Source organism: Salmo trutta, chromosome 8, assembly GCF_901001165.1.
Source record: "Salmo trutta chromosome 8, fSalTru1.1, whole genome shotgun sequence".
Classification (NCBI taxonomy): Eukaryota; Metazoa; Chordata; class Actinopteri; order Salmoniformes; family Salmonidae; genus Salmo; species Salmo trutta.
This window is the reverse complement of record NC_042964.1, coordinates 37353657-37365936: the sequence shown is the minus strand read 5'-3', so window position 1 is coordinate 37365936 and position 12280 is coordinate 37353657. Positions and strand designations below refer to the sequence as shown.

Sequence of the window (12280 nt, the reverse complement as noted above, 5' to 3'; positions counted from 1 at the left end):
AGCGAGCGAGAGAGCGAAAGAACGAGAGAAAGAGAGCAGCACGGCCTGGTAGTGCTCGGTCATTCTCTTCAATAAAGCACAATCTATATATGCACATGTTCTATGTTCTCTCTGGGGTGGTACATTCCACCACCCCCCCATTAAGCTTAAGTCATATATTAACAAACTGAACAACCCGTTAACTTTTGAAACCCCTGTCAACCCAAGAATCCTGTATGATCTTCCTCTTGTTAATTAAGCATCAAAAGGTTTGATGTTATCTTATTAATAACTTAGCTTGTCATGTGAGTTTATTTATTATGTTGACAAATATATATGTTTAACAACACAATTCTGCGTCAGTGGACATATGAGTGACAGCAAGAATAACCCTGGCTGGTAAAGGTTGGATCTATTGAAGACGCTGGCATCATTTCACCTTCATAGTCCAATTGTTATTAAAGTCCCAGTAGGCCCTGGTCACCGTTCACTTTTACAACAACCGCAAAGCTCCGTCCCCCTCGCCCACTTTGGAGAGCCTAAAAATAAGGAGAAGTGTCACGACTGTTATGGCGCCCCAGGGCCAATCGTTGACCCCCTTCTCTTATGTTACCCAATGGTGTTGCGTCTCGCTATCTTCGTCTGATTAGAGAATACCCATCCTGCAGTTGTATATGGTCATGACGGGGGCATGCCAGGGAGTCCAGGGGCCTGACGCGAGCTTCAGGGGTGCCGAGCTTTTTAAAAACCTGTCCTGCCTAGAGCTTCATTTAGCTACTCAAGTGTAACGGACATCACCAAGCTGGCTGCCGCCGCCGACTTCGTAGGGCTACTAGCGGTCCTGTCCACAGACAACGCCTTCATCTTTCTACAGTCTATTCTTCTTCCTTGCCAAGGTGTCTATTAAGATGCAGCTACCACTTTTTTCACTATTCTGATCAATTTAAAGCCAGGAGACCGTCCACGTTGGAAACGATAAACGGATTATTTAATTAATCATCCCACTGACAGGCTTCTTGGTTTGACAAGCTCCACTCCCATCACAAGTACAAACGAAAATCTCGCCTACTCTTTCTTTCATATTTTTCCTAGTTTTACAACTTTTTTTCACGGCCAATGCGCAAGCTTGGCACTGGCCCGCAATAAACATTTTTTTCTTTCTTTCCACGCTCCCTTGCGTGCCGTAACGTTCACACACTGGCCCCACTGATTGTGATATAAAAAAAGGGCACGGAAACCGACAACATGATGAGCAATAATACGTACTACGAGCAGCAGCAGCCGCCGCAGTACTACCAGAGTACGGACAACGGGGACGACGAGGAAGAGATGCCGGCTACGGAGAAGGACCTCGCTGAGGATGCGCCCTGGAAAAAAATCCAACAGAACACCTTCACCAGGTGGTGCAACGAGCACCTCAAGTGCCTCAACAAGCGGATCAACGACCTACAGAAAGACCTGACCGACGGGCTCAAGCTCATCGGTCTTCTGGAGGTTTTGAGCCAGAAGAAAATGTACAGAAAGTACCACGCCAGACCTAACTTCAGACAAATGAAACTGGAAAATGTGTCCGTTGCGCTGGAATTCTTGGAGAGAGAACACATAAAGCTGGTATCGATAGGTAAGTGGTGTTTGTATTTAGGACCGATATAGCGCAATGGTTGGGTTTCTCAGAACATGTTGAAAGTTGATGCTTTGTCCACTCTGTCTGGGGTAGCCACTTTTGGGGATGCCGTTACTGGTTAGAGGGCGTATTTGAGTCAGGGGAACGAGTCTGAGATTGATTTCTCCTCAAAATGAATGAAACGCATTTTGATTTTATAGAAAAGTAATGCGCAATGCAGCTTTTTATTTATTCGAGTGAAACGTATTCCTAGTTGTGTTGTTGATTGTTCCGTATTTATATTGTTCGGAGTTGTGTTTTCACTGTATACACTTCTCCATAACTGTTGTTGCATGCGTTATAAACAGTGCACAACTGAAATGCAGTGTACTTTTTGACGCAAATTACGCACGTCGTCGATATGTACTTCTGTGCGTAAGAGTGACCAGACAACGGCGCAATCTGTTCAGGATGCGCCAATCAAGAAATGTCCCTTTTCTGACTACCAGACAAAGCCTGCTTTCAGCTGGATCCGGGAAACAGAGAGATTCTGGATTCGGTGCATGCCTGTGCGTTATTACTGTGTAACTCATGCATGGTTCCATTAGAAACGATACTGCCAATTGAGAGTCAATCACAATCTCAGGTTTAACCAACATGGCTGCTGTCATTTGTTGTTCATGAAATGAAATACTGAATGAGTCATTTGGAGTGTTCTCATCGAATGGATAGTCTCCAATTTGGATTAGGCAATGGCTTTATAGTTGCTTCTGAATGATGTAGTGATTTGGCATCTCCATCTCATGTGTTCAAATATGTGGACTAAAGATGAATAAGTAACAAGTAGTCTACAAAGCATTTGTATATATCTGGCTATTTGTATATACACTGAGTGTACAAAACATTAGGAACACCTGCTCTTTCCATGACATAGACTGACCAGGTGAATCCAGGTGAAAGCTATGATCCCTTATTGATGTCACCTGTTAAATCCACTTCAATCAGTGTAGATGAAGGGGAGGAGACGGGTTAAAGAAGGATTTTTAAGCCTTGAGACAATTGAGACATGGATTGTATGCCATTCAGAGGGTGAATGGGCAGAGACAAAATATTTAAGTGCCTTTGAACGGGGTATGGTAGCAGTTGCCAGGCACATCAGTTTAGTGTGTCAAGAACTGCATCGCTGCTGGGATTTTCACGCTCAACAGTTTCTCGTGTGTATCAAAAATGGTCCACCACCCAAAGGACATCCAGCCAACTTGACACAACTGTGGGAAGCATTGGAGTCAACATGGGCCAGCATCCCTGTGGAATGCTTTGAACACCTTGTAGAGTTCATCCCCCCTCCTTTTGCCCTCAAAACAGCTTCATTTTTTCGGGGCATGGACTCTACAAGGTGTCGAAAGCGTTCCACAGGGATGCTGGCCCATGTTGACTCCAATGCTTCCCACAGTTGGCTGAATGTCCTTTGGGTGGTGGACCATTCTTGATACACACGAGAAACTGTTGAGCATGAAAAACCAAGCAGTGTGTTATTAACATACCCCGTTCAAAAGACACATAAATATTTTGTATTGCCCATTCACCCTCTGAATGGCACACACCCAATCCATGTCTCAATTATTTCAAGGCTTAAAAATCCTTCTTAAAACTGTGTCTTCCCATTCATCTACACTGATTGAAGTGGATTTAACAGGTGACATGAACAAGGGATCATAGCTTTCTCCTGGATTCGTCTGGTCAGTCTATGTCATGGAAAGAGCAGGTGTTCTTAATGTTTTGTAATGTAATGTTATAGAATCAGTGCTCCAGGATGTAGGATATGTTCCTGGAGAACTAATGACAACATCAGAGAGGCAGGGGCTCAGCTTGATGGCCCTAACTGCATCTAATGTGGATTATGATGATTTTTTGGTATTTTTTGGTATTTTATTAGGATCCCCATTACCTATTGCAAAAGCAGCAGCTACTCTTCCTGGGATCCACACAAAACATGAAACATGACATAATACAGAACATCAATAGACAAGAACAGTTCAAGGACAGGACTACATACATAAAAGGCACACGTAGCCTACATATCAATGCATACAAACCTACTATCTAGGTCAAATAGGGGAGAGGCGTTGTGCCGTGAGGTGTTGCTTTATCTGTTTTTTGAAACCAGGTTTGCTGTTTATTTGAGCAATATGAGATGGAAGGAAGTTCCATGCAATAAGGGCTCTATATAATACTGTACGCTTTCTTGAATTTGTTCTGGATTTGGGGACTATGAGAAGATCCCTGGTGGCATATGATGATGATGATGATGATGATGATGATGATGATGATGATGCAGCAGCCAGCAGGACAGACAGTAGTCTACTGTTAAGACTGGCCCTGTAGAGGGCTCCTCTGTTGCTGAACCTTATAACTGTGAGTTATGCACAGAATGCACCTTGTGCTCAGAGAATATGTGGTTCTAAGGAAAACATTTTTTAAATTTTCTTTTACTTAACTAGGCAAGTCAGTTAAGAACAAATTATTATTTTCAATGAAGGCCTACCGGGGAACAGTGGGTTAACTGCCTTGTTCAGGGGCAGAACGACATACTTTTACCTTGTCGACTCGGGGATTCGATCTTGCAGCCTTTCGGTTACTAGTCCTACGCTCTAACCACTAGGCTACCCGCTTCCCCAAAATTATCCTTGGCTGAGCGTTCTGCCTTAAAACTAATCATGCTATAATATTTATTGTCAGAATCTAAAACAGGTTCATGAAAAAAGGCGGCACACCAAAGCATCCTTGCTGTCAACATCTGTTGTGCTGATGTGTTGTGGCTGTGTTGGCCAACTCTTGATAAGAGCATGGCAACAGCCATTCATTCTGCCTACCAACAGCCAAACAGACTGCAAACAGGTTGGGCAACAAGATGGCACGGCAAGGGGTTGGCACACACACAGCAGTTGTTTCAGCAGTGCCTTACGTGTGTTTGTGTTAGATCTGTCCTTGTGTCAACTGTTTGAAGGTGTAAAGACCACCAAAGACTATGAAATACCTGAAGATTGACAAGTCAGATCCCAGCTACTGGATCATTCAATATGATTAGAGGTTCTGTGGTACACTGTAAAAAAAATCCTGTTGATTTTACCGCCATTTACTGGTAGCCAGTTACCTGTAAATTACTGTAAAAAAGGTACAATATGTACCTTTTTTACGGTATGTACCTTTTTTACGGTATGTATTTTTTTTTTACAGTAACTTACAGTTAACTATCTGCCAGTAAACTACTGTAAATAAATCTGAAGAGACATCAGTGGTACAGAACCCAGTTCCCACTCTGGCCTTTGTTTGTTTTCTTCATTTTACCCTTTGTTTACATTCTGTCACATACAGTGCCTTCAGAAAGTATTCACACCCCTTGACTTTTTAAACATTTAGTTATGTTACAAAATGGTAATCAAATTGATTTAATTATCCTTTTTTTGTCAAGGATCCACACGAGATATATTACTGTTTTATTTTTCATGAATTATAAACTATCAAAATAAAGAAAGTCGCACACTCCATGTGTAATCTCCCAGCAATTTAATGGGTATTTACCAACGTTTCGGCATCATACATTTTTTCTTCCTCTTTGACAAAACTCTATGATAATTAATATTATTTATGAAAAATTAAATAGTAATATATCTTCATTAGCTATGTATTCAACCCCCTAAGTGAATAAATGTTGGAATCACCTTTAGCAGCAACTACAGCTGTGACTGTGTTTGTGTAAGTCTCTAAGAGCTTAGCATACCTGGATTGTACAATATTTGCCCATTATTCTCAAAAACATTATTCAAGCTCTGTCAAGTTGGTTATTGATCATTGCTAGACAGCCATTTTCATGTCTTGCCATAGATTTTCAAGGTGATTTAAGTCAGAACTATAACTAGGCCACTCAGGAACATTCAATGTCGTCTTGGTAAGAAACTCCAGTGTATATTTGGCCTTATGTTTTAGGTTATTTTCCAGCTGAAAGGTAACTTTGTCTCCCAGTGTCTGTTGGAAAGCAGACTGAGACAGGTTTTCCTCTCGGATTTTGCCTGTGCTTAGCTCTATTCCAATGCTTTTTATCCTAAAAAACTCCCTAGTCCTTGCCGATGACAAGCATACCCCTAACATGATGCAGCCGCCACCATGCTTGAAGAGTGGTACTCAGCTATATGTTGTGTTGGATTTGCCCCAAACATAATGCTTTTTATTCAGTACAAAAAGTTAATATCTTAGCCAAATTTTTTGCATTATTACTTTAGTGCCTTATTGCAAACAGGATGCATATTTTGGAATATTTGTATTCTGTAAAGGCTTTCTTCTTTTCACTCTGTCATTTAGGTTAGTATTGTGGAGTAACTACAATGTTGTTGATCCATCCTCAGGACAAACTGAAATTGGGTCAGCTTTGAGGGGTTATCGGGTCCAGTATCTGTTAGGGCTACCCAGGATGCAGTGGTGATAAAGGGGGAAATGGGTCAACAAGCAGACAGAGTCATTGGGAAGGGGCCGGACCAGGGTGGCTGAGTGACATTGGTGATAAGAGTGATCCTTCCAGAAGGGCACCTGCCATGGCTCTCTCTCTCAGTGGGGGGTGGAGGGGAGTGTTGGGTAACAGAAGATCAGGAGAACACACACACTCACACACTCATTCACTCTGTCTTACTCCTTCACACACATGATACACACACACTCATGGATGCCAGCAGGCAGGGAAGGAAGACTAGAGGGTGTGTGACTTGGAGAGCTGGAAGTCCAGTAAGTACGGGAAAGGTTACTGCCACAGGAAATTCAGACTGATATCCCCCTCCCCCCTGGTTCTGGTGGTTTGGCCTTCTGGCTCTCTGGTTGTCTGGTAGTCTGGAGGGGCAGTGAGAGGCCAGCCTGGCCCAGGTCAGCTTTACTCATTTGGGGAAGGGGCCGGCTGATTGATGGGCAGACAGCTGGGCTCTGGGCTTCCTCCACTAACAAGCGCCTAAAATATACCCACATACAGCCCCAGAGTGGCACGGAGAGAGGGGGCGGGGAGAGGACTGTGAAAGAAGGGTTAGTTAAAAGAGAGGAGGCAGAGAAGTGGGGAGAATGAGAGGGGTTAGGAGAGAGGTTGTCGAGAGAGGGGGCCAGGAGAGAGGAGAGGGAAATTACGAGTGTATGACGGGGCGAGCCTGCTAGGAAGAGGTGACTGAGACCTCTGGCGCTGAGAGGGGTTTTAGGTGGGGGTCCTGAAGAGTTGGGTATCCATTTTCCCGGCACTAAGACACAGTAGTATATGACATTATGACTCAAACAGACCATCCGTTATGTCATTGTGACTCAAACAGACCAGACGTTATGACATTATGACTCAAACAGACCAGACGTTATAACATTATGACTCTAACAGACCAGACGTTATGACATTATGACTCAAACAGACCAGACGTTATGACATTATGACTCAAACAGACCATCCGTTATGACATTATGACTCAAACAGACCATCCGTTATGACATTATGACTCAAACAGACCATCCGTTATAACATTATGACTCAAACAGACCATCCGTTATGACATTATGACTCAAACAGACCAGACGTTATGACATTATGACTCAAACAGACCATCCGTTATGACATTATGACTCAAACAGACCATCCGTTATGACATTATGACTCAAACAGACCAGACGTTATAACATTATGACTCAAACAGACCATCCGTTATGACATTATGACTCAAACAGACCATCCGTTATGACATTATGACTCAAACAGACCATCCGTTATGACATTATGACTCAAACAGACCATCCGTTATGACATTATGACTCAAACAGACCATCCGTTATGACATTATGACTCAAACAGACCAGACGTTATAACATTATGACTCAAACAGACCATCCGTTATGACATTATGACTCAAACAGACCAGACGTTATAACATTATGACTCAAACAGACCATCCGTTATGACATTATGACTCAAACAGACCAGACGTTATGACATTATGACTCAAACAGACCAGACGTTATAACATTATGACTCAAACAGACCATCCGTTATGACATTATGACTCAAACAGACCAGACGTTATAACATTATGACTCAAACAGACCATCCGTTATGACATTATGACTCAAACAGACCATCCGTTATGACATTATGACTCAAACAGACCATCCGTTATGACATTATGACTCAAACAGACCATCCGTTATGACATTATGACTCAAACAGACCATCTGTTATGACATTATGACTCAAACAGACCATCCGTTATGACATTATGACTCTAACAGACCATCCGTTATGACTATATGACTCAAACAGACCAGACGTTATAACATTATGACTCAAACAGACCATCTGTTATGACATTATGACTCAAACAGACCATCTGTTATGACATTATGACTCAAACAGACCATCCGTTATGACATTAGATGGACCTCCGCTTACTCATAAAGTTAGAACTCAATCTGCTCTTTGATGAATGAGTGCATCTCTCTCTCTCTCTCTCTCTCTCTCGCGCTCTCTCCCCTCTCTCTGACTCAGTCCTGATGAGAGAAACAGAGAAGTTGAGCGGGGCCCTCTGATTGGTTGGCCATTTTATTTGACTGCGGTATGATTGACCCCATTGTGGGTTCACATCGTAGTTGTGAATTTAACAGGGGGGAAAGTTGCGGTATCTCCAGTAGTAGCTGTGTGTATGTGTGTATGTGTTTCCTGTATCACTATCCAAGGCTAAATGCTGTGGTTCTGTAATGGCTCTCTGACATGACTGTGCTATGTGGTGGGGAGCGATGACAGAGAGAGAAAAGGGGGAGAGAGCAGTATGGAGAGAGTGAGAGAAAACGAGAGCGGGAGAGAGTGCAGGGAGAGGATGGGGGAGAAAGAGAGGGGGATAGAAGCTGGATGATAGAGGGAGAGAGAGAGCAGTATGGAGAGAAAGAGCGAGAGAGAGAGAGAGGGGTGGTGGTGACTGGTTCTTACGTTGATGGTCTCACTCCTTCAGCAAGTCTCTGGTGTGTGTGATAAAAATGTAACCTTACCCCCAATGTTACCCCAACACTCTGAGAGGTTCCAAGTTACCTCCTGGTCTCCTGGTGTTAGACAGTGTTCAGGCTCTGTGGTAGTAGACCCTACGGGGTAGTAGAAGTATTAACTGTTGAGGATCCTTGCAGATCCTTCCCTGCTATCTTACTTTACTGGAGCTGAGGGAAGTGAGTGAGACCACTCTCTCTCTCTTTCCACGTCTTTTTTTGTCTCTCCTTCCCTCTCTCTTCGTCTCTGTCTCTATCTCTTCATCTCAATCGCTTTCTCTCTCTTTCTCTCTCTCTTTCTCCCTCTCTCTCACCCTCTCTCCATTACCTTCTCTCTCTCTGCCTTCTCCCTGTCTTCCTCACCCTCTCTCTCTCCCTACAACAGTGTCTCTAATTGTTAGCATGTGTCAGAGGCAGTCAGCTCAGAAGAATGTCCGAGCAGGGCCAGAACACCCCCCCCCAATCACCCCCTCCCCTCCCCTACATCCCACACCCCCTACCTCTCTAACAGCCACCAAGGATAAGCAACTCAGGCTAGCCAAGAGAGGAGAATAACTCTGATTGCACCACCACCTCCACCAGCCCCACCACCTCCACCACCTCCCCCCAAAAACACCTCACCCCTGTTAATATCTTTCTTTATAAAGGAAGTCCTCTATGTTGGATTTATATTGTTTCTCCTCCCATTGACTTCCAGCCATTTCTCTTGTGTTGTGTACAGTATTTAGATACAGAGGACTTAGGAAAAGGTCCAGCTTTTCAACAGCCAGTTGAATATGTCGCCTCATTGTTAGAGGGCCATGTGTTTAGTGTTGCAGTCTGGGTAGAGGGAATTGAATGAGCTATATGTAAGATCTATTAATGGGGTGGAAGCACATCAAATCAAATGACAATATCAGTTTCACACTGAGAACCCCTCAACTGATATTGGTGTAATAATCATTTGGCTCTGTTATATTGTATTCTGGTTAAAACAATATATATTTCCATGTATCTAATCCAGATGTGAATATTGCATTGATGTACTGTCTATTTCCACTGGTTATCATAGGAGGCTGAGGATATGCTCTGTATTCCATCTTTGGATTCAATGAACCTGAGAAGAAGTGCAGGTATATGAGGTTATAAAACGGATGTGTCTAATACTGGATGCTCATTGACTAAAACCGCAGTCCAGCTGGTGTCTATTCCACAAGTTACCACCGGCTAAATCTATGACGTTGAAACGCCTATTTACTCTGTTCCAGCTGACTGCGCAATCCACTGTCTCATCAGCCCAGCCAGGCAATTTATATACTCGATCTTCACTGTAAAAAGCATCTAGAAATGATCTCCCATTTATTTTAGACTAGCATTTGGCTTTCAACAGTGGAGATTAGTAATAACCTTGCTGTCTGTCTCTCCGACATTCGCAACATATTGAAATTCATTCTCCATCTGTTCAATGGTAATGAACGTGTCGGGAGTCAGGACGAGACAGAAAGGCTGGCATACACACAAAGAAATGTCTATAGAAAAACACAAAATGCAGCTAGTTTGCTGTCATTCCAGCTTCATTTTCTTCTGAACAGTGTGCTGGCGAGAGAGCAAATGTTCTACACCAGGCGAAAATGCACATCATTAGCTCATTTCTATGGATATATAAAAAAACAATCATTAGAAAACAGCTTAAACAAAATCAAATGCAGCTACTTTGCTGTTATTCTGGTTGCACTGTTTGACGTGACTGTGTTAGCCAAAGTTGGCTAGCTAGCAAGCAAGGGATAAGAAGGTTACCAGCTATCATGGCAAGGGAACATTTTGAACGACGGACTGGGTCGCGTCCATAGTTTTAGAACAAAAAGACTTAACGATTGAGCCACGTCTCTAGCAACCGGACTGATCGAACGAACGACCAGCCGGCTTGGGTATCAACCTTAGATTTGTGTCGGGACTATATCTCGTGGAGGGTGAAATACAGTAGTGTGAATAAATTAATCAAAATAATGTTTTTAATTAAAATATGTCAATCATTATTTGAATACGTTGGAATCTCATTGCATAAAAGTGATAATGCCCTCGAAGCCGTTGTTGTTAGGTCCGAGACGAAGGCCTAACAACACCCGTGCCAAAATCCTTCAAACACCAGCTTCTCGGGCATTATCACTTAAGTAGAATTCATCCATTGTCTCCTCTTCATTCTCAATGGCACAGATGGTCAGTTTGCCTGCTCTCTTTCTCTCTCTCTCTCTCTCTCTCTCTCTCTTTCACCATCTCTCCTCTCTCCATCTCAGTGGTCTGCGTGAGTCGTAAAGCGTGAGGAGGAGCATAGTGAGAGGAAGAAATCCGTCCACAAGTAAAATGTTTCAAAAGGCGCTGCTCGTAAAAGCTTTAGGACGGCACCACAGCCAGGGTCAAACGAGGACCACAGAGCAGTTTCCACTGGAGAGAGAGAGAGAGATTAAGAGCGGAGTGAAAGATAAAGTAGAGAGGAGACACAGAGAGATGGACAGGAAGAGAAGAATGGAAACAAGGGATAGGGTGAGTAGAAGAGTGAAGAGATGGTCAGGGAGAGAGACTGGTTAAACATAACGTGTTATTCCAGAGACTGACGTTTATAACAGACAGACCTACCAGACAGTAGACATTCCTTTGTGTCCAGCCAAGAGAGCCAAAATCACAAGGTTGGTTGGGATTAGATATTTTGAACTCGTGTCATTACATGTTTATTATGACTAGCCACAAAGTTTTTTCAGTGATGATGAGAGGGATTAATCCAAGGGGTCCTGATGATGGTGATGTTAAATGTCAGGCAGTGACACAGCCACCTGCTTCCTGTGAGGATGTTTGGGTATATGAGTTTCCAGTACATCACTTTGTTTGTTGCTCTGTCCACATAGACTTGGCACCATAAACATAGATAACGGTCAGTGTCCATGGCAACAAAACGTTTCCAAACCACATTTCCACAATTTCTATGTTTAAGACAGCTGTGATGACCTAATCGTTGCGAGTGGAAACAGGTTATCAGGATTAACCCATCTGGACCGCAGAATTACACAGTGGGGGATATAATATGGAGGGAAGAATAACGGATGAGAAAGAGAGGGGGGGGGGAATTCTGCAGTTGAGAATGGAGTACGGGTTGGGTTTGGATCTGGCCTCTCTCTTCAACACACCCAGGAGCCACCTAAAATCCAGTGCTGGGGTGCATGGCAAAGGTAGGTTATCTAAATATGTGTGTTTGGGTATGCTTGTGTGTGCTTGTGTGTGTGTGTGTTTGTGTGTGCTTGTGTGTGTGTGTGTGGGGTTTGTGTTTGTGTGTGTCTGTGTGTGTCTGCGTAGACTGAGTCGCTCACATCTGGAGTGTCAGAACAGAGAGCAGTAGGTTCTATAAACTGACTGGTCAAAGTGAGAGAGACAGAAAAAGTGAGAGGTAGAGTTCCATTGAAAGGTTACATTGTGCCCTGTTTCAGTGACGTCACCATTAACGTCCCCTGTCAATGTCTATCATGCTGTTAAAATAGCCCAGCATTACACACAGTATAATGTAAACTAGTGTATGTGGAGTGCCCTCCATGCAAGATAGACAACCTGTTGTAGTCTACACACACACTTCTTAGAACCCTGAGAAATCGCCAAGTGCATTCTGGGGCAGTTGGTGTCAGGCACAAC

General features: G+C 43.3%; 1 protein-coding gene across 10 annotated transcripts in view; it reads left to right on the top strand.

The window, feature by feature from the left end:
* The first annotated feature begins 667 nt into the window (after positions 1 to 667).
* The window catches only part of LOC115198815 (filamin-C), an 85072-nt gene continuing 73459 nt past the window's right edge, over positions 668 to 12280 (top strand). For 4 of the 10 annotated variants that reach the window (XM_029761113.1, XM_029761118.1, XM_029761112.1 and 1 more), the window contains exon 1: positions 668 to 1600. In XM_029761113.1, the coding sequence (XP_029616973.1) occupies positions 1225 to 1600 (376 nt within the window). In that variant the 5' untranslated portion in view covers positions 668 to 1224. The remainder of the gene's footprint in view (positions 1601 to 12280) is intronic. The other 6 variants (XM_029761115.1, XM_029761122.1, XM_029761114.1 and 3 more) reach the window with 2 other exon arrangements.